Source organism: Quercus lobata, chromosome 2 (assembly GCF_001633185.2).
Source record: "Quercus lobata isolate SW786 chromosome 2, ValleyOak3.0 Primary Assembly, whole genome shotgun sequence".
Lineage (NCBI taxonomy): Eukaryota > Viridiplantae > Streptophyta > Magnoliopsida > Fagales > Fagaceae > Quercus > Quercus lobata.
The window spans coordinates 53,789,820-53,814,965 of NC_044905.1; the positions used below are offsets into that span (position 1 = coordinate 53,789,820).

Genomic DNA, 25,146 nt, shown 5'->3' on the forward strand with positions numbered 1-25,146 from the left:
AACTTAGATCTAGCTACTTTTTCCAAGAAAAGATTAAAAGTTTAAGAATTTTTGGAGTATCTGTGAAACACAAGTCACATTGAAACTTGGTCGATAGAAGAATTTCGATATTCAATTAGTTCACATCACGTTTACCACAAATTTCCACACTCGGAGAGAGATATAAATCAGTCCTTTATCTTATCTTCTATTCTTGTTTTATTTTGGGGGTTTCATATGTGAGGATTAATTTGAACCGATGATATATGGTCTATACTATATTACTTATATATAAACCAGCTGCCCTATACACTGTTTCACCTCACAAGTCTATCTTCAAAGATTTGAACAACACGTTTTTCACCCATTGAACATTCATGGGTAAGATTCGTTCCTTTCACACGCAGTATAACCTATTTAATAAATGCAAGCATTAGAGAAAGAATGGTTAAAGTCTGCTTAATAAATTTATTTCTAAATGTTCAGTTTATTATTTTTTTTTTTTTTCAATTGCATGAGAAATGCGTAAACTGATCCATACATTGAATGTTTTGAGTTTATCAATTAGGACTAAATGTCTCATTGCTCATGTAAATATTTTAGTTCCTTTGGCTTGGATAGCTGTACAGACAAGCCTCCTTTTTTTTTTTTCAAAAGTAAAGTACTTGCATTTGAAATAGCTAATTCCACCGTGCCATGTCATTAGTCAAATGATACATTCAATTGAATATGCCCTTTGTGTCATCCCGCATCAATCAAAAAAAGTGCACAATCTTTCCCGTATGATTATAGTCTTGAAATTAGTGCAATTATAAAAAAAAGTCTATCTTATAGTTAATATTTTATTTTTTTAATTTTATAAATTATGACATGGTATTGTATACGTCTTTATATTTGTAATATTTAACTGAAATTGTGAAATGGATGCATTTTAAATTAGAAGGATTCTCATACCATAATTTTTTAGACAGAATTCAGATCTGATAATCTAATCACCTATCCAAAAATAAGGGACTGAAGAACAACTCAACTTCTAGTAACACAAATCTGATTAGGAAGAACTTATTGCATTGATCATTAGGAAGTTTGAGCTTAACAAGCTAGCCCAAAAGGTACATATGCATAGCAAATACTCCATGCATTATTATAGCAGAAAGCTTAAAACTTCCCTGCATGATTTCTTATACATATCTAACATTTAGGTGGCTGTTCGTAGCTAAAGAAAGTAACACAACATGACTTTGATATTTTACAATCAGTCACTAGCACAATTGTTATTAATAAAAATAGATCCTAGTAGCGAGGAAACATGCATTAATTCTTTGGAAATTCCTGCATCACTTGGTCAAACAAATCTGTGCCATCATCGTAGTATGAAATATATGATGATATTGGAAACTCATCTGGGATATGCATGTTGTCTGCTACAAATGGTTCAGTCCAAAAGTCTCCAAAGGCTGCGTCAAATGTTTCGAACGAAGCAAGAACGTCTTCCTCAATCCAAGTTATGCCAGGTATGGATGAATGATCACTGCCCAAAGAGGAGAATTTTGCAAAAGATACTTCTGGGGACAATGGAGAGCTTTCTAAGATATGGTGGAAGGGATCATTGGCATGAAGGCTTTCAGTTTTGAGCGTTTTCTTTGAATATTTCTTCAAGTGAATGTTTTCAAAGGAATTTTGTGATGTTTCCAAAGAAGAAAGACTATCTTCTTCAGTCCAATTTGTGCCAGTGACAGTTGAATTGTCACAGCTCAAAGAGGATAATTTAGAGGAAGAAAGTTCCGTGGTCAGTGGAGAGCTCTCTAAGCTTTGGTTAGGAGAACAACTGGCACGAAGACTATCACTTTCTGATTCTTTGATTTTCTTGGCTTTGCGTTGGGAAGTTTTTGGAATTTTCTTTTCATGCTTCTTTAGGTGCGTGTGCCAATGGTTCTTTATCTCATTGTCTGTTCGTCCGGATAAATTTTTGGCAATCATAGACCACCTGAAAGGAGAACATTTCACGTTCACTGAACAAGCTTATAAATGAAGGCGAGCAAGGAAAAAAAAAGGAACAAACAAATATTTTTACTTGTTCTGGTAAGTGAAAATAGATTTAGTTTCAAATTTTTTTTTTTGTTACAGAAATTGTTTATCCTGACGTACACATATAATACCTATGGAAACTTGGGGAAAAAAACATAGTATTGTTTTATATTTTGGTTCATAAACTTTGTTTGATTTCATAATGCTAAAAATTTATTGAGGAGTTTCAAAAGGTAAAATGTTTTTATACATACTTGTTTCCAGCTTCTTCATGCAACTTGAAGATTAAATCCTCTTCTTCTTTGGTGAAGTTTCCACGTTTTACACCAGGTTGGAGGTAATTCACCCATCGCAGCCTACAACTCTTGCCACACCTTGATAAACCTGTCCAAAACATCATATAGTATTGTTACATAATACTACTTAATTAGATTCATTTCTTATCTCTCTCATGCATGTAAGGTTGTCGGAAACAAATAACTTAAAGTTAGATAAATAGAATTAATGTAAGAAAGCCATACAATAATGAAGTTTCATCATGCATGAAGAGAAATTTTGTTACATGAACAGAGTGAGAAACATTAACGTGCAAGAAAAGATGTTTTTCCTAAAAAAAAAATTTCTAGATGAAATCCTATAACTTTTCTCTTTTAATCTTCCAATTTAGTCAAATGGAATGCAAAAATGGTATGTTCATATTCATATTCACTGAACTTAGACAAAAAAAATATAGAATCATAGAACCCTAGCCCTAGGTAAATTTTAATTTTCAAAAAAGAAAGCTAAAGACTGTATCCATGCTTTAAAATATATAATATAGCTTTATACCTGCGAGCCTGGGAAGTTTGCACCAATTTGAGTGGCCATGTCTATGAATAAAACTTCTTAGCTTATCATCTTCTTCTGGAGTCCATGCACCTTTCTTAAGTCCATTTTTGTCATAGAAGGGGCCTCTCACCATCTCTCTCTCTCTCACTCTCTCTCTCTCTCTCTCTCTACGTAGTCTTGTCGCTAAAAATAATTAACACCTTTATTTATAGTATGCTAGCTAGCTATTCTCAGTTTATAACAATGGAATTATCACAAAACATTTTATGGGGACCGTAGGGCCCTAAGGAATATGCAATCATGATGCCATTAAAGATAAAATAATACTAAAGCTTTGGGAAAGAACTAGCTAGACTTCATAAAGTGACCCCAAGACTTGGAAAAACAAATATAGGGTAATTACCAGGTGAATTTCATCACCATTTTCTGCTCTTTAGAAGTTTATGTAAAGTCGGTAAGTCCATATTCTTAGCACTAGTGATAAATGCATTCATTAAATTGATTCAAAGGGAATTCTTTGGGTATATACTTTTTGTACATAATATAATTTTAGTGGATGAAACTAGACAAAGAGTTATTGTCAATGTGGAAATTTGACACTACACCTTAGAATTTAAAAACTTTCTATTAAGTTGGACTAAAATAGAGTACATGAAATGTGAGTTTAGTCAAACTAGAAACAAAGATGAAATGGTTGTAAGACTCCATATTCAAGAGATTTCAAAGGGCAAGAGCTTTCAACATCTTTGGATAAATATATTCCTTAAGATTGAGAAATTGAAGAATATGTGAATCATAGGATAAGAGTATGGTGGATAAAATAGAGAAGCATATTAGTAGTATTGTGTGACCATAGAAAATTATTAAGTTAAAGGAAAAAAAATTTATAAGACTAACTATGCTCTATTGTACTAAATGTTGGGTTGCTAAAAAGTAGTGTATTCAAAAAATTAGCGCAATTGAAATGAAAATGTTTTTATGGATAAGTAGAAATACACAAAAATATAAAATGGAGAAATTAACCTAAAGAGAGAGGAAGCTTCTATTGATGAAAAAATAAATGAGAGTCATTTGAAATGGTTTGATCATGTTCAAATGTGAGTGACTTATGTAACAGTGAAAAGGAATGAGTTGATCTAAGCTGAGTAAATGAAAAAAAAAAAAAAAGTAAAGGAAGAAAAAAAAAATCATTAATTAAAATAGTAAAAAATGGCATATCAATTAAATAATAAAAAATATAACTTGGGATAAAATGAAATTGTAGAAAAGAATTCATTTGGTTGAGTCTCACTAATATAATGAAATCCATAAACCACCTCCAACATTATGTATTAAGGCATAAATGTTGTTGTTATTTAGAAGGTGGAGGGGAGAGATTATTGGTGTGGAATGTTCAAAACCAGGCCGTATTGTAAGGATAAAGACATAATCTTTAAAATACAAAAAAACCAAGATCATGAGAGCTTTTGGGGAGATACCATATATGGATATACTAGGTATATTCCACACTATTATCCATAACTGCGGTGAACCCTCCATTAGAGCTACCATATATGGCTACTTTTTCCCCCTTTGAATAAAAGCAAACCATGACGGAATTGAATCTAAAAATAAAAAAAAAAAAACAAAAAAGCCTACGAGCTTTTCTTAGTCCATGTTGAGTCAAGTAGTTTTTGTTCAATGAAGTTAGTACAGACTACAGAGGAGCTTGACTAATACGTGGTCTCACACTCTCCACTTTTATTTTTCTTTTGTTAATTATTTTTTTTACTTTTGGCCCTGGCTTCACATCTTAACAAAATTTTGCAGTATCAGCATAGTGGAAAACAATCTTCAGCACTATCCACCAATTAAATTCGATCCATTTTTTTACTGAATTAACGGTAGAAAGAGATCTTTGACTGGATTTAGTTTAAATTATTTGCCTAGAACTATTTGCAATCCTTTTTTTTATTAATTCTTTTCCAGACAAAATTTAGCTACAAAATTGATTGTAACATAAAATTACAACCTTACTCAATAAAATAAATATTATTATATATTTTGAAAATCTAACTATTGAATTGAATGTTTTTTATGCTCTTAATACACATCAAATTTTGTATCAATTGGATATTATTTATCATATAATCTATAAGCTTATATTTTATGCATAATTTTAAAATACAAAAACATGCAATTTAAACAATATATTGATGACATAACTATTGATTTTTAATTTTCTAGAAATTTTGCAAGTATAGAGAATATAAGAAGAAGATTTCATCCAATGGTGGATTTTTCAAAATTTACCTCCAATAAAAAATATTGAATAAAGTTGTAGCCTTAGACTACAATCAATTTTGTAGCTAAACTTTGTCCTTCCTTTCCTCTTTATATTGGATGTTGTTGGAATTTGAAGTTCTATACAAATGCTTAGTAGGAGAATAAATGAAGCATTAGAAGTTAGAAGTAGATCACTTGAATATTTTAGGAACTCAAGACAACTTATTTTTTTTCTTTTAACTTTCATCAAATTGATAGATTATATGGGTATTTATAGGTTAGAGGTACATGTACAAGAATCCCATCAATTACATACATGGATTATTCTATATGCATTTTTAGAAAGATTTTTTTCAATGTATTAATATAAAAAAAAAAAAAAAAATCAATCTTTTTCTCTATTACTATTTTTAAAGTTGATTTTTAAGCTCCGTTTGTTTCGAAGAAAAATATTTTCAAGTGTTTGGAACATGTAAATTTTTCAAACACAAACCACCAAAATCGGTAGCTCAGCCACTGAAACTGTCGGTGATTGAACAACCATTTTGGCTACTAGACCAACAAATCCTACAACCAAACTATTGGCATTGGTCACCAAAGTAGCAACTCTGACGACTGGATAGTCAGCACCGACTATCAAACGGACAATTCCAACTGTTGAATTGCCATCTTTGGGAACTTGACAACTAGCACCTACAACTGAAGTGGCAAAACCAATTTTCGAAATAACAACTTCAACAACAGAACCGTCGACACAGGCAACTAGCCACCATATGGGGGGAGGGCCACTGTGTATTTTTGTAAAATGTTTTGCTAAGTTTTTAAATGTGAAATGTTTTACATATGATTTTACAATCAACGGAAAATATTTTATAAGTTTAATCACATTTTACATGCGAACAAGAGCCTGAAAATGGAAAAAAAATTTAGTTCAAAAAGAAAGAGTAACTAAATAAATATTACTCCTGAATGGCTTGATAAAAATATGAGTAATTTAAATTTATGATTTCATAAACTAAAGCTTCACTCCTTTTTTACAATATATTCTCTAATGAAATGATGCCTAGTATTGATTTGCTTACTATTAGAACATTGAATTCTTGGCCAATCTTATCTTATGTTCTAATCTGTTATCAATGAAAATTTATATAGCTTCTCTTTTATGCAAAGTTCAGATTCTTCATCAAATTTTTTAGCCATAGTGCAAGACAAGCATGCTCAAAAACATATCTATCTATTCTGTTATTCTATTCTCTTAGTGCTTTGTTCAACTTAAAAACTTTATCTTCATGCCCTCTAATGATTATCCCATGGACTGCTCAACATCCATTTGATAGATTATCTATCTATTTTGGGGAGCAAGTAATCCATCTGATGGTCTCTAATCAAACAACATGAATAAATACTTCATCATAATGAAATTGTAATGTTTTCATTTACCCCTCATCTTTTGCTTTTGCATTTTCTTTTTCTTTTTTAATATCCATTTGACTCTAATTACCTGCTTTCCTTATGGAGAAGTTGTAAGGCCCCATAAATTATTTTTCTCAATTGGCTTGATTTCTTTATCCATAGAATTTCTCCATTTCATATCTTGAAAAAGTTCATCAAATCAATCTTTTAGGTTTCACATCAACCACATACTTTCTAATTCTATTTGTGCAGTTTCCTCTTTAGATTTAGAGACTCTAGAATGTAATACCAGAGGCAAAGCTACTAAGGGGCGGGAGTGACTTCCCCTACACCAATGAATATTTCTTGGGTAAAATATTATTTTGATACCTAAATTTTACCAAAAATTGATTTTTCCTCCTTTAATTTTAAAAATTTTATTTTTCAACCCTAAACTATTGAAAAATTCATATTTCATCCTTAAACTATTAAAAATGTTTTCTTTATGTCCTTAAATTTTACTAAAAATTGGTTTTTCATTCCTAAACTATTGAAAATTTTTCTTTTTTATCCCTATTTTTGTCTCTAAACTATTGAAAAAACTCTTTACAAAGTTTAAGGATGAAAAAGAACTTTTTAAAATTTAGGGACGAAAAAAAAAAAATTTGTTAAAGTTTAGGGACCAAAATAGTATTTTATCCATATTTTTTTAATAATTAGGCTTTTAGTAATTTCATTTAATTCTCTTCAATTTTATTTATTTTTTTTTAAAGAATAAATTCTCTCCAAAGTTAGTATTAAACGGACCCAAAAATAGAACTAACCAATTGACTTACACCTATGACCCTCTTGAAACCAAAAATAAAAATGATTTTTAGTTAATAAATACGTACCTAGAATCAAGAATTGTTACTATATTACAGAGAATTGAAAACAGGTTATGTTTTGAAAATAATCTTCTTCTTCTTTTATGTAGTTTTGAGTATAACATAATACTGAGTATATTCACTAGCATCAAATTGAATGCATTGTTTTCATATTAAATTGTTTGGTTTTCTGTATCATCTCAAAGTTAGATTTTTCTTTCATCCTTATACCCATCATTTTATCATTTTTTTGGCATAAATACACTTTTTATCTCTACATTTTGACTTTATTTCTATTTTAGTTCCTATTTTTTTTTTAATTTTACCTCTTTTAGTCCCTAAATGAAAAAAAAAGAAAAAAAAGTTCCATTTTAGTCTCTACCATTACTTACTTAACAGAAATATTTTACGTGACAAATGGAGTGCATTGGCACATAAACTACTGACATGGTCATTAAAATAAAAAAAATATTTGACATTTAAAAATGTCCATGTCAACATAAAATAATAATTAAAAAAGACAAATCAACATTCACATAAACCTTTAATTCTAAAAAATTAATTTATCAATTTGAAGGGAAAAAAAAAAATTAAATCCCAAATTATACAAGAATTCAGGTCTTAAACATGATCACAAACCTAGAAAATTCAATCACAGGAACACAAACCCACTCTTTGTTGATTCCTCTATACCATTTTGAAAACAAACACACTGAAATTGTATTCATCAAATATATGGCTCACAAATTATGGCAAAAATAGCCAAATAACATATTTTTGCAGACTATGTTGTAATCTACCACTGTTTCAAAAATATATAGGAATCTATCATTTTTTGAGTACTCGAGTTTGGTAAAATTGAGTTTTCCATGGTACTCAAGTTCTATAAACTCGAGTATCATGCAAAAATTTTGAAAATATTTTATGATAATAACATAAAAAATTTTCAAAATTTTACAAGATATTTTTTCAAAAAACTCAAGTTTATAAAAAAAAAAACCTATATTCTAATATATTTTTAAAACAATAATAAATTGCTAAATATTTTACTAGTGCCACAGATCACAATACACATTCAACCCCGCTCTGTTTCTCTCTCTTCCATCACATTACTCCGTCGTTGACGATGCCCACGCCCAAGCAGAGAAGGACCAAATTGGTCAGGCTCTCTGTTTCATCAACAGCAGCACCCTTGATGACGACTATTGGGGTGGTGATAATTCGGATCTGGATTTGGTGGTGTTAATTCGGGTTTACTGGTGGTGGATCTGGGTTAGTGGTGGTGAACAATTTTCTCCTAATCTTTAGAAATGGTGATTCAGATTACAGAGAGGACCCATGGCCACACCCACTAGCTGCGCGCTGATATTTGAACATAAACACAAAGAACACAAATCCAAAGAAATTAAAATCTGAAAAGAAAGATAAATACAGAAACACACTCACCGAGAGAAAGAAAGAAGAAAAAGAAAGATACAAACACGCACCAAGAGAGGGAGAGAAGGAGAGAGTCACGGATTTGAAAACAATGAAGAAAAAGAAAGATACGAAGTATAAACACAACACACAAACCAAGAGATCGAGAGAGAAAGAAACGACAATTATGAATCTGAAGAAAAAAATAATAAAATAATAAAAAAATAATTAGGAAAGACCCCAAGACAAGACATATATCACACGAATGAAGAGAAAGAGATAAGATCTTTTTCTTTTTCCTTTTTGGCTTATCTTAAAAGAAACAAGAAAATGAAAGATTCAGTTCTGGGCTTGTATTCTTTAGTGTTCTTGTTGTCTTCTGGTTGAAGATGAACCACATCTAAATTTATGTAGTTTTTGGATTTTATTTATGTTTTTTCTTTTTTATTTTGTTAAAATTGTTAATTTTAAAAAAAATTAGACACTGATGTAGCATTTATTATTATTATTTTAATAACCACATCAGTATTTAATGTATTAACAATGCACTTTGTTTGTCATGTAAGATATTTTCATTAAATAAATAATTTTTATTTAGAGAATAAAAATGATAAAATAAAAAAGTAGAAACCAAAATAGGAATAAGGTCAAAATATAAGGACCAAAAAATATATTTATGCCTCATTTTTTTTTTTTTTTTTGGTAACCTCTGACTTTAGAGCAAGGGAAATTACTACAAAATTTAGTACATCTTGATAGATGATTAACTTGAAATACACTAAGAAATAACTAGTCTTTTTTTATTTATATCTTGTTTAATGCTTCATAGAGAGTTTTTTTTTTTTTTTTTTTTTTTTTTTTTTTTTTTTTTTTTTTTTTTTTTCATAATTTGCCCTACCAGAGGAGAAATCCTGGCTCCATCCCTGTGCAAGTACTCTTTCACTTGAATTTATCATTTTTGATGAAGAAAAAGTTGGTGACAGTCTTGTAAACATTACTTCAGTTTCAAACTGTGATGCCCCAATTTGATTGATTATGTGATGTGTGTAGGTGTGTGATGAGTCCCACATCAGGTATTTACTGGGTTAAACTGGGTTTTATTAACAATTACAAAAAGTCTCAATTGTGACTAGTCCTTTTGAGATATAGCGTAGATGTAGCTAGCGCTTTTCCTTAGGTCGTTACACAAACAATGGTCTCTTGTGCTTGGATTATAATCATTGAAATTTGTGATCATAAACAATGAATACTTTTTTCTTCTTCTTTCTTTGTTTTTTTTTTTCTTTTCTTTTTTTATAACTTATAGTACCTTGGATATTTCTTTATTGACAATATGAACATATACGAGACTTTCAAACACAAGCACGTGGGAGAAACTTGGCTTTCTATGACTGCATACTTCTTGGAGTACGACATTTTTCATTCTTCGTAATTCGTATGACTTCCAACTTTAATTAGGAAAAAAAAATACACAATAAGAATGACCTTGATCCAAATTTTCTTGCAGTCATTGTAATATAATCCAACTGGATCAATCATAAAACTCAACCTAATAAAAAATGAAACTTCATTTCAACTTGGAATATATGGTGGGAACCATGTGGAAAGATTCTTCCAATTGGTGGGGTAAGATAGCTGTTTTTTGCTTGATTTCTATATGGTCTACAAATCACAACTTCATATGTTAGACCTGTTTTTTCTTTCTCTTTTCATTTTTGCTTCAACGATTGCAACCTGTGGAGCTGATAGGTTAAGATACCTAGCATTTGTGACCTTTAAGACGAATGGTGAAAACTATGATGGTCACGGTCAACAATTGCACTAACTTGCCTTGAGATTACTGAAATTGCAATGACCTCTTTTTTTTTATATATCGAATTATATACAAATTTTCTTTACTATTCAAAATAAACTACACCTCCCCTGCTACTTAATACCGCTAAATCTACCGATAGAATTTTTAAAAAGCTTATATTCCTGGTTTGTACTCCTCCTTTTCAAATGAAACTCTATTTTTATTTCACCGACTTTCCAAATAAAATTCTCATAATAGAGGATGAGGATTTATGAATCATATCAAATAGAAATTTAACCAAATAACAATTTTTTTTCCTTCTATTTCTCCAATCAACCAAATAAAAGAAAAAAAATTATTTTTGAGGGAAAAATAAAGGAAAGTTATAATCATTTTCTATCTTTACACTTTTTTATCACACATGAAATAAAATAACATAAAATAATCTTTTCTTTCCTCTTATTTTTTATCATTTCTATATTTTTCATTCTTCTACTTTTTCATCTCCTCTTAGTCTTACCATTCAAAGCTAGTGTTCTACAAGAAAACAAGATTCATCTCCTCTTAGTCTTACCATTCAAAGCTAGTGTTCTAAAAGAAAACAAGAGCCTTATTTTCAACTGTTCAACCCAAATAGAACACGGTCAGGTTGAAAAACAAGACAAGACAAAAAGTGATTATAAGTAATAAAAAAAAAAATGTTTACTTATTTTTTTTGTTTGTTAAAAGGTAAAACAAAAAGTGGATTTAAACAAATAACTTAACTAAAAAAAATGCTCACTTAATGAAATAAAAGATTATTATAAATAATAATAATAATAATAATAATAAAAGAATAAGAGGAATAGTAGATTTTGATTATTTTTTCTTTTGGTGAACAAAAAAGGGGACAAGGACGACTATTGTAACTCATCCTTTGTGCGTGATCATAAAAATACCCTCTACTAGAAAATGTTAGATTAAACCATAACAAAACATTAAAAACATTGACTTTAACTTTAACCGATATTCTACGACAAGTACAACCCTTTTATAAGTACAACCCTTTTATAAGATTGTTTTACAATTAAACTTCTTTTTTTTTTTTTTTTGGGGGGGTGAAATTTTACAATTAAACATTGTCATTGGATAATTTAGCCTACCGTACTGTCCGTTGCGCCATTTTATTTATTAAGCTTTGGCGCGAAGCATTTGAAATAGGCCCTGTCAACTTACCCAAGCGAGTCCATGACTCAATGCACTCCAGACCTCCCTTCAGACTCAGAGCCGCACACTGTCTCCATCGCCATTACAACTTCTCCGCTATTCCACATGATTCTTTTCAATATACCCAAAACCAAGAACCCCTTTTGCCTTCAGAGAATCACAAATATGCCCATCTCTTACAGTCCTGCCTACAACAATGCAAACAAATCCGAACCCGCCACCTGTTCGACGAAATGCCTCAACTGCTGGCTCATGCTTTGAACACCAGCAAAATTGTCCATGCCCAGAGCCTGAAACTTGGTTTTTCTTCAAAAGGGTCTCTAGGAAACACCATTGTAGATCTTTATGCTAAGTGTGGCAATGTGGACTTCGCTGAGAAGGCATTTAACCAGTTGGAGGACAAGGGTGTATTGGCTTGGAACTCGGTTCTTTCTATGTACTCGAGGCGGGGCTTTTGGGAAAAGGTTGTTGAGTGTTTTGGGTTATTGAGGAACTGTGGAGTATTGCCAAATGAATACACGTATGCAATTGTTTTGTCTGCTTGTGCAAGAATGGTGGATGTTGTGTATGGTAGGCAAGTCCATTGTAGTGTTTTTAAGATGGGGCTTGAATCAAGCTCTTTCTGTGAAGGTGCACTTATTGATATGTATGCCAAGTGCAATTGTGTGAGTGATGCTCGGCGTATATTTGATGGGGCTGTGGATTTAGACACAGTTTCTTGGACTGCCATGATTGCTGGTTATGTTCAAGTTGGTTTGCCCGAGGAGGCACTTAAAGTGTTCGAGGAGATGCAGAAAGTTGGCCGTGTTCCCGACCTGGTGGCCTTTGTGACTGTCATAAGTGCGTGTATGAATATTGGAAAGCTTGATTATGCCTGTGAAATGTTTGCCAAGATGCCCAATCCGAATGTTGTTGCATGGAATGTGATGATTTCAGGGCATGCCCAGAGAGGTTACAATGTGGAAGCTATTACATATTTCCTGAATATGAGGAAAGCTGGAGTGAAGTCCACAAGATCTACACTTGGGAGTGTATTAAGTGCAATTGCCACTTTGGGAGCTCTAGACTACGGCCTATTAGTTCATGCTCAGGCAATTAAACAGGGGTTGGATTCAAATGTCTATGCAGGCAGTTCTTTGATTAATATGTATGCCAAATGTGTGAAACTGGATGCTGCGAAGAAAGTATTTGAAGCTTTAGATGAGAAAAACGTTGTGTTGTGGAATGCAATGCTTGGAGGTTATGCACAGAATGAGTATGCCCATGAAGTAATCCAGTTGTTCTTTAAAATGAAAGAATGTGGCTTTCATCCTGATGATTTTACCTATACTAGCATTTTGAGTGCATGTGCTTGCTTGGAAGATCTAGAAATGGGTCGCCAATTGCATTCAGTTATTATCAAGAACAGACTGTCATCAAATTTATTTGTGGGTAATGCATTGGTTGATATGTATGCTAAATCCGGGACATTAAAGGGGGCAAGGAAACAGTTTGAGCTCATAAGCAATCGAGACAATGTCTCTTGGAATGCAATTATTGTTGGGTACGTGCAGGAAGAGGAGGAGGATGAGGCTTTCTACATGTTCCGTAGAATGAATTTGTATGGAATTGTTCCTGATGAGGTGTCCCTTGCCAGTATACTCAGTGCTTGTGCAAATGTTCGAGCACTTAAGCAAGGAAAGCAAGTCCATTGTCTCTCAGTTAAATCTGGTCTGGAAACAAGCCTGTATGTCGGGGGCTCTCTTATTGACATGTATGCTAAGTGTGGAGTTATTGAGGCAGCACGCATAGTTTTTGCTTGCATGCCTGAGCGAAGCGTGGTCTCCATGAATGCTCTGATTGCCGGGTGTGCACAAAATAATTTAGAGGAAGCAATAGATTTGTTTTGCGAGATGCGGGCTGTAGAACTGAATCCAACTGAAATCACTTTTGCAAGCATTTTAGATGCATGTAATGGATCACTTATGCTAATACTGGGAATTCAAATCCACTGTCTTATAGTAAAATGGGGTCTTCAGTTTGATGGTGACTTCTTGGGCATCTCTCTGTTGGGCATGTATTTGAAATTCCAAAGAAAAGAAGATGCAGATATTCTTTTTTCAGAGTTTCCAAATCCGAAAAGTACAGTTTTATGGACTGCTTTTATTTCAGGACTCGCTCAAAATGATTTCTGTGAGAGGGCTTTGCATTTATATCGAGAAATGCGTAGGGAGAATGCCCTACCAGACCAAGCTACATTTGTCAGTGTCCTTCATGCATGTGCTGTCTCATCTTCTTTGAGAGATGGTTGGGAGATCCATTCCCTCATTTTCCACACTGGTTTTGACTTAGATGAGTTAACAGGTAGTTCCCTTGTAGATATGTATGCCAAATGTGGGGATGTAAAAAGCTCTGTGCAAGTTTTTGAAGAAATGTGCAGTAAAAATGATGTTATTTCTTGGAACTCTATGATAGTGGGGTTAGCTAAAAATGGTTATGCAGAATATGCGCTAAAGATATTTGATGAGATGAAGCAAAAATATGTTATGCCAGATGATGTCACGTTCCTTGGTGTTCTCACTGCGTGTAGTCATGCAGGGAAGGTATCTGAAGGCCGTCATATTTTTGGCAATATGGTCTATTACTATGGCATTCAGCCCAGAGTAGACCATTATGCGTGCATGGTCGATCTTTTTGGCCGATGGGGTTCCCTTGAAGAAGCAGAAGAATTAGTTGACAAAGTAAAATTTGAACATGATGATGCTATGATTTGGGCCTCGTTTCTTGGTGCTTGCAGATTACATGGAGATGAAATAAGGGGGCGGAGGGCAGCTGAGAAACTTATTGAGTTAGATCCCCTGAATTCTTCATCCTATGTGCTGCTTTCTAATATATATGCTGCATCAGGAAACTGGGATGGGGTTAACTTTTTGAGGAGGAAAATGAAAGAAAAAGGAGTGAGAAAGTTTCCTGGATGTAGCTGGATTGAAGTGGAACAAAAGAAGAACTTATTTGTTGCAGGGGATAGGTCTCATACCAGTGCTGGTGAAATCTATGCAATTCTGAAGGATTTGACAGCTCTAATGAAAGAAGATGGTTATGTTGCTGACACTGATTCTTTCTTACTTGAGGAAGAGTGGTAAAAGCTCTCTTATATCTGGTCTTACTTTAGCAAACATTAAGACACGATCCTGTCCGTTTATGCCAAATAAAATAAAGCAGATTGGTGGGTAGAAGACATTCACTCGGAATGAAGTATTTGGCTAAGAACCAACCGGATTAAGTGGGCTAGACCAATGTTTTTGGAGGTCTAGATCTGCATAAAGTCCCTCATCTCTGGTTCTCTCTGTTTGATAGAAAAACATTGTTTCAGATTCAGGCATTTAGCAATTCCATTTTGATAGTTCCAAGAAAGCTTATTTGATATTCAGAACATGTTATTATGATCTAGAGTATGAAACTCTCCTAAAATATAATTTTTGATTCTTTTCCCAGTTTTAGCAGTGAGATAGGAAGAGTTGTAATTTTGTTGTCCCATGAGCTTCCAGTTGAAGTCATGGGCTTGATTTTTGAGGGTGAAAAAGGATGTAAAGTTTATAAATACTCGATAAAATTCATTCATGAGAGAGAGAGAGAGAAAGAGAGCTGTGAAACTATAATGTGAGGTTCTTAGACGAAAACTCTTGATAGTGACGGTCAAGTTCCAGTTTTTTCCTCTGTTAGTGGAGGTGCCATTACAGAGTTGGGTCCATTTAATCCTAGAGGTCATCAAGGCCTTTGAAAAAATTCATTGGCATGGAATAGAGGTACGTCACATAGCATGTAATGTGGATTTGTGTTCATTTGACTGGGAGTGAGTAGTATGGACTTAATTTTCCTTTGTTTAGTGTTCAAATTCTGATACTAATGCATCTATCTAATCATTTCTATAATTTTCATTTTGTAGCGTCAAATCTTCTCTTTGTTGAATCACCTGCTGGAGTAGGATGGCCATACTAGAACTCAAGTTCAGATTGTACTTGTGTAGATGCCTTTGTTGGTAAAGAGAATAGGTTGCGCTGTTTTTTCTTTTAAATCGATTTTAGTTTGTCCTTGTTGTATGGAATTAACTGTAAGCATTAAAAATATATACAACAACAATATGCTTTAATTCCAAAAATTTTGGGGTTGGCTATGTACTCTCAAAAGATTATATGATGTTAAATGAAAATTCAGAATCTTTGGATATCTTTTTCATGTGTTTCTTCCAAAATGGTTGTTATTGTTGTATTTAAAGATCAGTGGTAGTAAAGTTCTCAATAGGGAGTGATGGTGCCTTCTGCTCAAGAACAGCGAGGCTGCCCCTGTGCACCGGCCCTTAACTGCCTTGAAATATGGGAGCAATCTTGCATACTTACATACATATGAAAAAATAAGGCCCTTTTTTTTCGATAGTTATTTTAGGCTTTAGTCAATTCTTTGACTAAATACTGGAGTATGGCTATCACATGATATATGCTATGAGAAAAATAATAATTGTTTTAACGTAATGGTGATTGCACTTGTTTAAAAAATAAGGCCCTTTTTCAATAGTTATTTTAGGCTTTAGTCAATTCTTTGACTAAATACTGGATTCTGGCTATTAACATGATATATGCTAAAGGGAAAAATAATAATTGTTTTAACGTAATGTTGATTGCACTTGTGTTGTAGTGAATAATTATTAGATTTATGTGCTTGCACTTGGATGTGTTGGCTGCCAACTTCTGTTTGGTTCCTGCACTTTCCTGCCACCCTCTCAATTGACATACTTGACTTCATTTCCTCCTGTTTGACTTGCTGTAAGTGATTTCTACTTGGCCGTTTCTCTCTACTGGATTGATGCAATATGGTAGTTTAATTTATCTCATCCACTTGTTTACACTAAGCCTGCATTATATTTGCACTGCCGATAGATGGACAACAACTTCAACTTGCAGATTTTATTGTTAATAATGAAGCAGATTTTATTGATGGATCCCGTTTATGCACCACACAAATGTGCAGTTTTCTGAAAAGATAAAGCAAAAGACATCATGAGCCAGAAAATGAAATGTCATACCATGCATACATTATTTAACCTACACTGCAACAGAAGTGAAAAAAACAGTACCTAACTTCATCAGCGTTCATTAAATTTGGAGGAATTTTTTATGAACTTGAAAGTGTTCAGAAACTTGGTGAGAAAGGAGATGGCAATTTAGCTAGTTTGTCAACTATATTTGCAAATAGAAAGAAACTGCACTTCACCAAGAGTTTGTAGCTCAACTAATTGACACTTTTTGGTGTTTTCAATAGAGACATTCAAAGTTCAAATCTCCCTCCTCCATTGTAATTAACTAATTATCGAATTATCAAAAAAAAAAAAAAAAAAAAAAAAAAAAAAAACAGAGCACTAGGTACCATCCATTTTCACATTTATGACAAAGAATGCCACTGTTTTCATATTTGCTGAAAATGAAAATGGCCAAAAGTTATTTTCATTTTCTATATTCATACCCACGTTTTTGGATCTTGGGAATGAAAAAAAAAAAAGAAAAAAGAAAAAAAGAAGAGGCAAACATGTTTTCACTAGTGGGTCCCCAAAAAAAACAGGAAATAAAAATAAAACACATCATGTTTTCAGAGGAATCAAACATGGCCTTTGATTCTTGGAAACTAATTCTTGACCATGAAATGGACCATTTCTATTTTCTTTGAAACAAAGAGGATCATGTGAAGAAGTAGAGATGATCATAATTTACAAGGATTTAGGGAAATGAGACACAAAGGCAAAAAAGTAGGTATATAACAAAGTTTTAAATATGGAAAATATCAATATTTTTTTAACACCTTGATTCACACTTTATGTTATGATTAATATTTCAAAATGTTAATGATTAGGATTTTCTAGTGAATTTTTTAAAAAAATTCAATATTTCCATGAATAAAACTAAGATTTTGATTGATAAATTTTGATTTTTTTTTTTTTTTTTCCATTTTTAAAGATTTTTTATATATGTATTCAAGCGGGATACTATGAGAAACAAACATGTCATATGCAATTACCAAATCTAATTAATGGTATTTTTTTTATTCCGTCTCTAAGATTTTTCATATATGTAATCAAACGGTATTCTATGAGAAACAAATATGTGATATGTCGTTACCAAATCTAATTAATGATTACAACCTATGGATCTCACCAATGGAAGCAAGTGATTTTTGAATGATCAACATGAATGCCAATGTAGGTGCCCCCAAACAATCATGCCCAGTATATGAACAATATGGGAGTTATTATTTAATTTTTTTGGATTTATGTTTCTTCCTCTCATATAATACTGATTTCCACCTATTAAATTCATGATAGGCACCATAATTTATACAAGAGGAAAGAACATTGCTATTGTTCCAAAGAATCGAATAATTTTTCCACAACACGAAAGGTAAGTTTGAAGTATGATTAGAATCCTATTTCCATTAAAACTGCCACAAAGTACACTTGATATTAACATTGCCATTTAGGTAGACCTCAATGTATACTATATAATATGAAAAAAAAAGAGTATAAAGAACAAATTTTTTTAGGATAAAAATATATGAATAGATTATAAAAGAGTGCCCATATATACTGTGTGTTTTTATTTCTTATTTTTTATTTTTGAAAAGCAGAAAAAGGATAAATAATAATAACCTCTTAAGATTCAGAAATTTGGAAATTCACTCCTATTTTTATAAATAATATTTCTCTTCGTGAGATTTTGATTTATATAACAAATAACTTCATATGATCATTTATATTTATCACAAATTGAGTTAAATTTTTTTTTTCCAAATTAGATTTTCATCCATAATTTTCAAGATAATGGCTTATTGATTATTTGATAAGAAAAATATAAATAAATAATAATAATAATAACAACAACCTTATGAGGTTAAGTATAAATGTATCATTTTAAAAATAGAGGACAAAAGTGTAATTTAGCCCCAAAAAAATGAGAAGACCCGCACAAAGTCTCAAAACATGTGTATATGTTTGGCAAAATCTAAATAACTTTAAGTATTTTTTGCTTCTTGTGCATTTTTTATTTTAACTTTAAATTTAACAAAACTAGTTTTTTTATTTAAAAAAAAAAAAAACATATTTAGCATAAAACTTACCTAAAAATTATACATTTTAATAACAATTCAACAAATAAGTTGTCGAAATAAAAAATAAAAAATAAAAAAACAAACCATCTCTTATTACACTGTTATTTCCACAAGATTAAGCATATTACCATTTCATAAAATCCTTTATTGGCTACAACATTTAAATTTGGTAAAACATTTTATAAAAGAACACCACCACTCTCCTCCCCCCCCGGCCGCCGCCACCGCGGGGCTAAGTTGTCAATTTACGGTTGGATTGCCAAAGTTGGCAATTCAACAGTGCCAATGGTTCGACGACCAAAGCCAATGGTCTAGTAGTCGGTGCAGTCACCAAATACCAACAGCTTTTTTTTTTTTTAGAATACTAGGGGCATGTTTGGTAGACTGTAATAGACGTTGTAATGTAATAGTTATTCCTATGATTTAGTTATTCTTTAGTTTGGTTATATTTTTATTATAAGGAATAATCATTCCTTATGAATAGTTATTCCTTAAAATAAGAAATAATTATTTCTTTTTAAAAGGTTGTATTAGCTATTCCTTAGTAAATGTAATAATTTCAAAACTTAATATATTTCTGTAGGGCCCTTGGGCCTTAAGGTTCAATATCTACCTGTATATTAGGCCTGTGGCCCAAGCCGAGGACAAGGACCCACCCAAGGAGGAGGAGCCTTCATCAGAAGAGACTGTATTGAAAAATAGAAAGGTGGGATTTGGTCATAATAGCTCCAAAGAGTGTGCCGAGGATGAAAACGTCCTCGGCCAGACTTAGCTGAGGTCTTGGGAGATGGTTTAGCAACAAGGGTGACGACCTCAGAAATTCAATTGGAGCAGACAAGCATTGCAGAGATATCTAATAAGGTGGAGTCCCAAAATATCTTAGGTGAAAGCTGCTGCCTCCGCATTAAATGCACTGCAGCTAACTCTATGACCGCATTAATGTGGAGGTGATACTTGAATAGTGGATTTTAGTCTTACAGCTACTACATAAGGACATATGGGGAGTGTTGATGGGACAAGTATCCAAACCGACTGTCTAGCATGCACGTGAAAGGTAGAGATGAAAAGGAAAGACAGTATAAAAGGTAAGGGAGTGGGTGAGAAGAGGAGATCGAAAAATCCAGGAAAGAAACACTATAGCAGTCTACAATCAAATTTGTAACATTACCTAAGAACTTTATATAAGAACCAATGTCCTTGGATTTCGCTGAGGACATTTTTTCTTTAATTTACACTTGTATATTTTCATTCTTTTGTCTTCAAACCTATCTAACTCATTATTCAATTAACTAAAACCCAGTTTTCTAACTCATTCTTTACAAATTCATTATTTTAGGCTTTTTGGGCCTAAGTCCATTTACGTGTTGGGCTAGGAACTCAAATCTGGTCCCTATAATTGGCACCGTTTGTGGGAAATTGGTGTCGTCTGTGGGAATCACTGGTGTGATAGTGAGTTAGACGTTGAACGATGGTAGGTTCAGGTCCAAATTAAGCAGAATTGATGGGGTCTCAATGTCAAGATCACTTCCGTGAACTTGAGTGAAGGAGAGACCGAGAGGGAAGTGTACACCCTACCCACACCAGTAAGAGTCAATCTCAGGGTAAAAACTATGTCTCTCATAAAGAGAATGCAAGAAACATGCAGAAGGATATTGATTACCTAAAGAGAAGCTTACGCCACGAGTATAGAAGGCGAGCTCCTTCTAACTCTGACTACTCTTCCGATGATAAGGAGGACGAAGACTACAGACAGAGGTCAAGAACTCCCCCTAGCAAGTCTTTCTCATATGATAAAGACTACCGCCATGAACACAAAAACAGAAATTCATCTTCGAGAGGCCTAGTAAATGACGCCATGAGTAAAGTACTCAACTAAATTTCCAAATCACCTTTCACACGCTGGATTGGGGAAGGGAGACTTCCTCGGCGGTTTACTCAACCCATTTTCACCTTGTATAACGGCAAAACGGACCCTGTTAACCATGTTAGCTATTTTAATCAAAAGATGGCTGTACATTCAAAGAATGAAGCCTTGATGTGCAAGGTTTTCCCATCTAGTCTGGGGCCTGTGGCGATGAGGCGGTTTGATGGTCTGAAGGCAGGTTCCATTGATTCCTTTAAGGAACTCACCTAAACGTTTGGGTCTCGTTTTATTATGTGTAGTAGAGCTCCTCGTCCTTTGGCTTCCTTGCTATCTCTATCCATGAGAGAGGGAGAAACTCTTAAAATGCACTTGGACAGATATTGGGAGATGTTCAACGAGATAGATGGTGATTTTAAAGACGTAGTCATCAGTACTTTCAAGCTTGACCTGCCTGCCAGCCTGCCAAGCACAGCCTAAGGAAGTCTGTGACGGGGAAACCTATTACTAGTATACGTCAACTCATGGATAGGATTGACAAGTATAAGATGATTGAGGAATACCAGCAGTAAGATAAGGGAAAGGGTAAGGTTATCCCTTAGGAGATGAGGGATTTTAGGTCAGACCGCTACAATAATAACAGACCCCGGAGAGATTTTACTGGACAATCTGGGCCTGCAGCCTCTTAGGTGGTAAACATCGTGTTCTGAGAACTGGTGCATCAAGTTTTAGAAAAGATCAAGAACGAGTCATATTTCAAATGGCTGAACAAGATGAGTGGAGATTCTTTGAGGCGCAACCAAAGCCTCCATTGCCAGTACCACTAAGACCGGGGACATACCATCGAGGATTGCTGAACATTGTGGAACTAGTTAAGGAGGGGAGGTTGCAACAATTTATGTACCGATCCAACATACGGGGGGACCAGTTAAGGTCAGGGGCTCAAGGGAATGCTTCTTCAAGGCCTCTGTTAGGTACAATCAATATCATTTTTGCTGCGTCTAGGGAAACTGGTTCTTATCCTGCCAGGGTGATGTCCGTGGCCAGATCACCAGCTGAGGACACCAACTCCAAGCCGAAGAGAGCTAGACTGGAAATTCGACCTTCATTGAGTTTCTTGGACTAAGACAAGATTGAAACTATCCAACCACATGATGATGCTTTAGTGGTCACTCTTAGAATAGGGGGGAATAATGTGAAGAGGGTAATGGTGGACTAGGGCAGTTGTGTAGAAGTCATGTATCCTGACTTATATAAAGGACTAAACTTAAAACCTGAAGACTTGACAGCTTACGATTCGCCTTTGGTAAGTTTTGATAGGAAGCTTGTTGCCCTGAGGGGCCAAATTAGATTGCCTGTACAGGCCAGCTCTGAAGTAGTGGAAGTGGACTTCATAGTGGTGGATGCGTACTCCCCCTACATGGCTATTATGGCCAGACCCTGACTTCATACTATGGGTGTTGTTTCATTAACTCTGCATCAGAATGTGAAGTATCTGTTTAAAGACCGGATTGAGGAACTGGAAGGGAACTAATCCGTGGCTAGGCAGTGCCTCGTGTATGAAATTTTGCATCAGCCAGTAGTTGAATCCTCGGCTACAGTCAAGGAAGGTTTATAGCAGTCAAAGTCTCCGGAATTACCTGCGAAGGGGCTAGTCGAGGAGGCCAAGTGTGAGGTTTTAGAGAAATTTCCCATTGGTGATGATTCGAAATTTTTTTTTTCAGGTTGGAGCTCAACTGCCACCTCAGGAGAAAGGGGAGCTGGTAGTGTTTCTCAAGAAGAACGTTGATGTATTCACTTGGAATGCTTAGGAAGCCCCAAGAGTGGATCCAAACTTCATCTACCATCATCTAAATGTTAGTCCATCTGCCACCCCCAGGAAGCAACCACCTCGGCGTTTGTCCAAGGAACATTCGGATGCTATAAAGGACAAGGTGATGAAACTTAAGCAGGCTGGGGCTATTAAAGAGGTTTTTTACCCAGAATGGCTAGCCAACATCGTGGTGGTAAAGAAGAAGACGGGGAAGTGACGTGTATGTGTAGATTTTACAAACTTGAACAACGCCTACCCAAAGTACCCTTTCCTTATGCCTCGGATTGACCAGCTGGTGGACGCAACTGTAGGCCATCCTCGGATGAGCTTTCTAGATGCCTTTCAAAGGTATTATCAGATACTTGTAGCTTTGGATGACCAAGAGAGGACAGCTTTTGTAACTTCTTTAGGAAACTACCATTACAAAGTGATGCCCTTTGGTTTGAAGAATGCAGGGACTACCTATCAAAGGATGATGATCAGGATGTTTGAACCACAATTATGAAAAAATATTGAAATTTATATCGATGATATGGTAGTAAAAAGCAATACAGAGTCCAAATATGTTAATGACCTCGGGAATATTTTTGCTATCTTGAGGAAACATAAACTACGACTTAATGCTTCTAAGTGTTCTTTTAGTGTCGGGTCAGGCAAGTTTTTAGGCTACATGGTCACACACCGTGGGATTGAAGTCAATCCCGACCAAATTAAGGCAATCAACAATCTGCAACCACCTTGGAATCCCAAAGAGGTCTAGAAGCTTACGGGGATGACCACTACTCTAAACCGATTTATCTCTTGGTCAACTGACAGGTGTAGACCTTTCTTTAAGTTGTTAAACAAGTGAAAAGGATTTGAATGGACTGAGGAGTGTGTCCTAGCTTTCCAACTGTTGAAAGAATATTTGTCTCGGCCGTTTATCATGTCCAACCTCAAGGTGGATGAAGTTTTGTTTACCTACATCGCAGTGGCATCTCATGCGGTGAGTTTGGTGTTAATACGGGTAGATAGTGGTGTATAGAGGCCGGTTTATTACATGAGCAAGTCACTATACAAGGCCGAGGTCTGTTACTTACCACTAGAAAAGGCCATTTTGGCAGTGGTGCATGACAAGCGTAAGCTCCCCTATTATTTCCAATTACACACGATTGTTGTCTTGACTCAACTCCCGCTTAGATCTCTACTTCGAAGCGCTGACTACATAGGGAGAATTGCTAAATGGGGCACGATCCTAGGGGCACGACCTGATAGTCGAGTTTTCTAAGACCCCATTAGAAGATGAATTAGAAGAGTGAAACATGGATGGAAAATCGATTGGTGTAATCTCCTTGCAAGTGCCCTTGCCATGGATGGTCTACGTTGATGGTGCAGCTAATCACAGAGGATCTGGGGTGGGACTCGTTCTGATATCTCCAGAGAAGATCACAATTGAAAAGTCCCTAAGATTGGGATTCTCGGCTACGAACAATGAGGCCGAGTACGAAACTCTGTTGATAGGGATGACCATGGTTCAGAAGATGGGTGGAAAAATGGTGGAGATTTTCTCTGACTCAAGGCTGATTATAGGCCAAGTCCAAGCAGAGTTGGAGGCAAGAGATTCTAGAATACAGGAATATTTATGCCCGGTTAGACACTTACAGTCTAGATTTGAGTCTTTTGTTTTATCGCAAGTTCCTAGAAGTAGGAATGCCCATGCAAACTCTCTTGCCACACTGGCAACATCCTCGACACAGGACTTGCCTAGGGTAATCCTTGTGGAAGACTTGTGCAAACCCTCTGAGGTGGGAAGGAATGTAGTCCATGTCCTGCCTGAAAGTAAGTTTGAAGTCGACAAGATACGGAGAAAAGCTCCTCGGTTCTAGCTGTTCATGGACCAAAAGTTGTATAAAATATCCTTCTCTTGCCCATACCTGCTGTGTGTACACCCTAAAGCAGTTGAGCTGCTCCTGGAAGAGTTACATGAGGGGATTTGTGGAAGCCACACGAGGGGGAAATCTTTATCTCATAGGGCCCTCACACAAGGTTATTGGTGGCCAAACATGCAGAAAGAAGTACAGGAATATGTGAAGAAGTGCAACCAATGCCAAAGGTTTGCGCCAAACATTCACCAATCAAAAGGAGTCCTCAATCCTCTGTCTAGCCCTTGGCCTTTTGCTCAGTGGGATTTAGATATTGTAGGCCTTTTCCCTAAGGTAGTAGGGAATGAGAGGTATTTGTTAGTGGGCGCAGATTATTTCACTAAGTGGGTTGAAACTGAACCTTTGGCGAATATTAGGGATGTAGATGTCAAAAAATTCCTTTGGAAAAATATTGTCACCAGGTTTGGAGTCCTCTGTACCCTCATCTCGGACAATGGACTTCAATTCGATAATAAAGCCTTTAGAAGATATTGTTGTGACCCGGGCATAACGAATAGATATTCCACCCGATGTATTTACAGGGAAATGGGCAGGCCGAGGCTATCAACAAAATCATAGTAAGTGGACTTAAAAAGAGGCTGGATGACGTAAAGGGGAAATGGGTAGAAGAGCTATCACATGTCCTATAGACTTACCGGACTACA

At 34.6% G+C, this 25,146-nt stretch overlaps 3 protein-coding genes across 3 annotated transcripts; 2 read left to right on the top strand and 1 right to left on the bottom strand.

The window, feature by feature from the left end:
• Positions 1-1,293: 1,293 nt before the first annotated feature.
• LOC115966445 (transcription factor MYB4-like) lies at positions 1,294-2,968 on the bottom strand. Its single transcript, XM_031085683.1, has 3 exons — positions 2,836-2,968; positions 2,262-2,391; positions 1,294-1,966 (listed from the first exon to the last, which is right to left on the bottom strand). Exons 1-3 carry the CDS (start codon positions 2,966-2,968, stop codon positions 1,294-1,296), a joined length of 936 nt encoding a protein of 311 aa, XP_030941543.1.
• Positions 2,969-11,695: 8,727 nt separating this feature from the next.
• On the top strand, positions 11,696-15,943 carry LOC115975857 (pentatricopeptide repeat-containing protein At3g09040, mitochondrial). The gene is made up of 2 exons (XM_031096887.1): positions 11,696-15,560; positions 15,701-15,943. The coding sequence occupies exon 1, from the start codon at positions 11,805-11,807 to the stop codon at positions 14,895-14,897; it is 3,093 nt and encodes a 1,030-aa protein (XP_030952747.1). The 5' UTR covers positions 11,696-11,804; the 3' UTR covers positions 14,898-15,560; positions 15,701-15,943.
• Positions 15,944-23,881: 7,938 nt separating this feature from the next.
• On the top strand, positions 23,882-24,445 carry LOC115966456 (uncharacterized protein Mb2253c-like). Its single transcript, XM_031085691.1, has one exon. It carries the CDS (start codon positions 23,882-23,884, stop codon positions 24,443-24,445), a length of 564 nt encoding a protein of 187 aa, XP_030941551.1.
• The last annotated feature ends 701 nt before the right edge of the window (positions 24,446-25,146 follow it).

What these genes read in the sequence shown, in the direction of transcription:
- LOC115975857 (XM_031096887.1), top strand. Translation starts at nt 11,805, where the DNA reads ATGCACTCCAGACCTCCCTTCAGACTCAGAGCCGCACACTGTCTCCAT.
- LOC115966456 (XM_031085691.1), top strand. Translation starts at nt 23,882, where the DNA reads ATGGATGGAAAATCGATTGGTGTAATCTCCTTGCAAGTGCCCTTGCCA.
- LOC115966445 (XM_031085683.1), bottom strand. Translation starts at nt 2,968, where the DNA reads ATGGTGAGAGGCCCCTTCTATGACAAAAATGGACTTAAGAAAGGTGCA. An exon ending in CAAACTTCCCAGGCTCGCAG is followed by an intron (nt 2,392 to 2,835) that starts GTATAAAGCTAT and finishes TGTTTTGGACAG; the next exon opens with GTTTATCAAGGTGTGGCAAG. An exon ending in CATGAAGAAGCTGGAAACAA is followed by an intron (nt 1,967 to 2,261) that starts GTATGTATAAAA and finishes TTCTCCTTTCAG; the next exon opens with GTGGTCTATGATTGCCAAAA.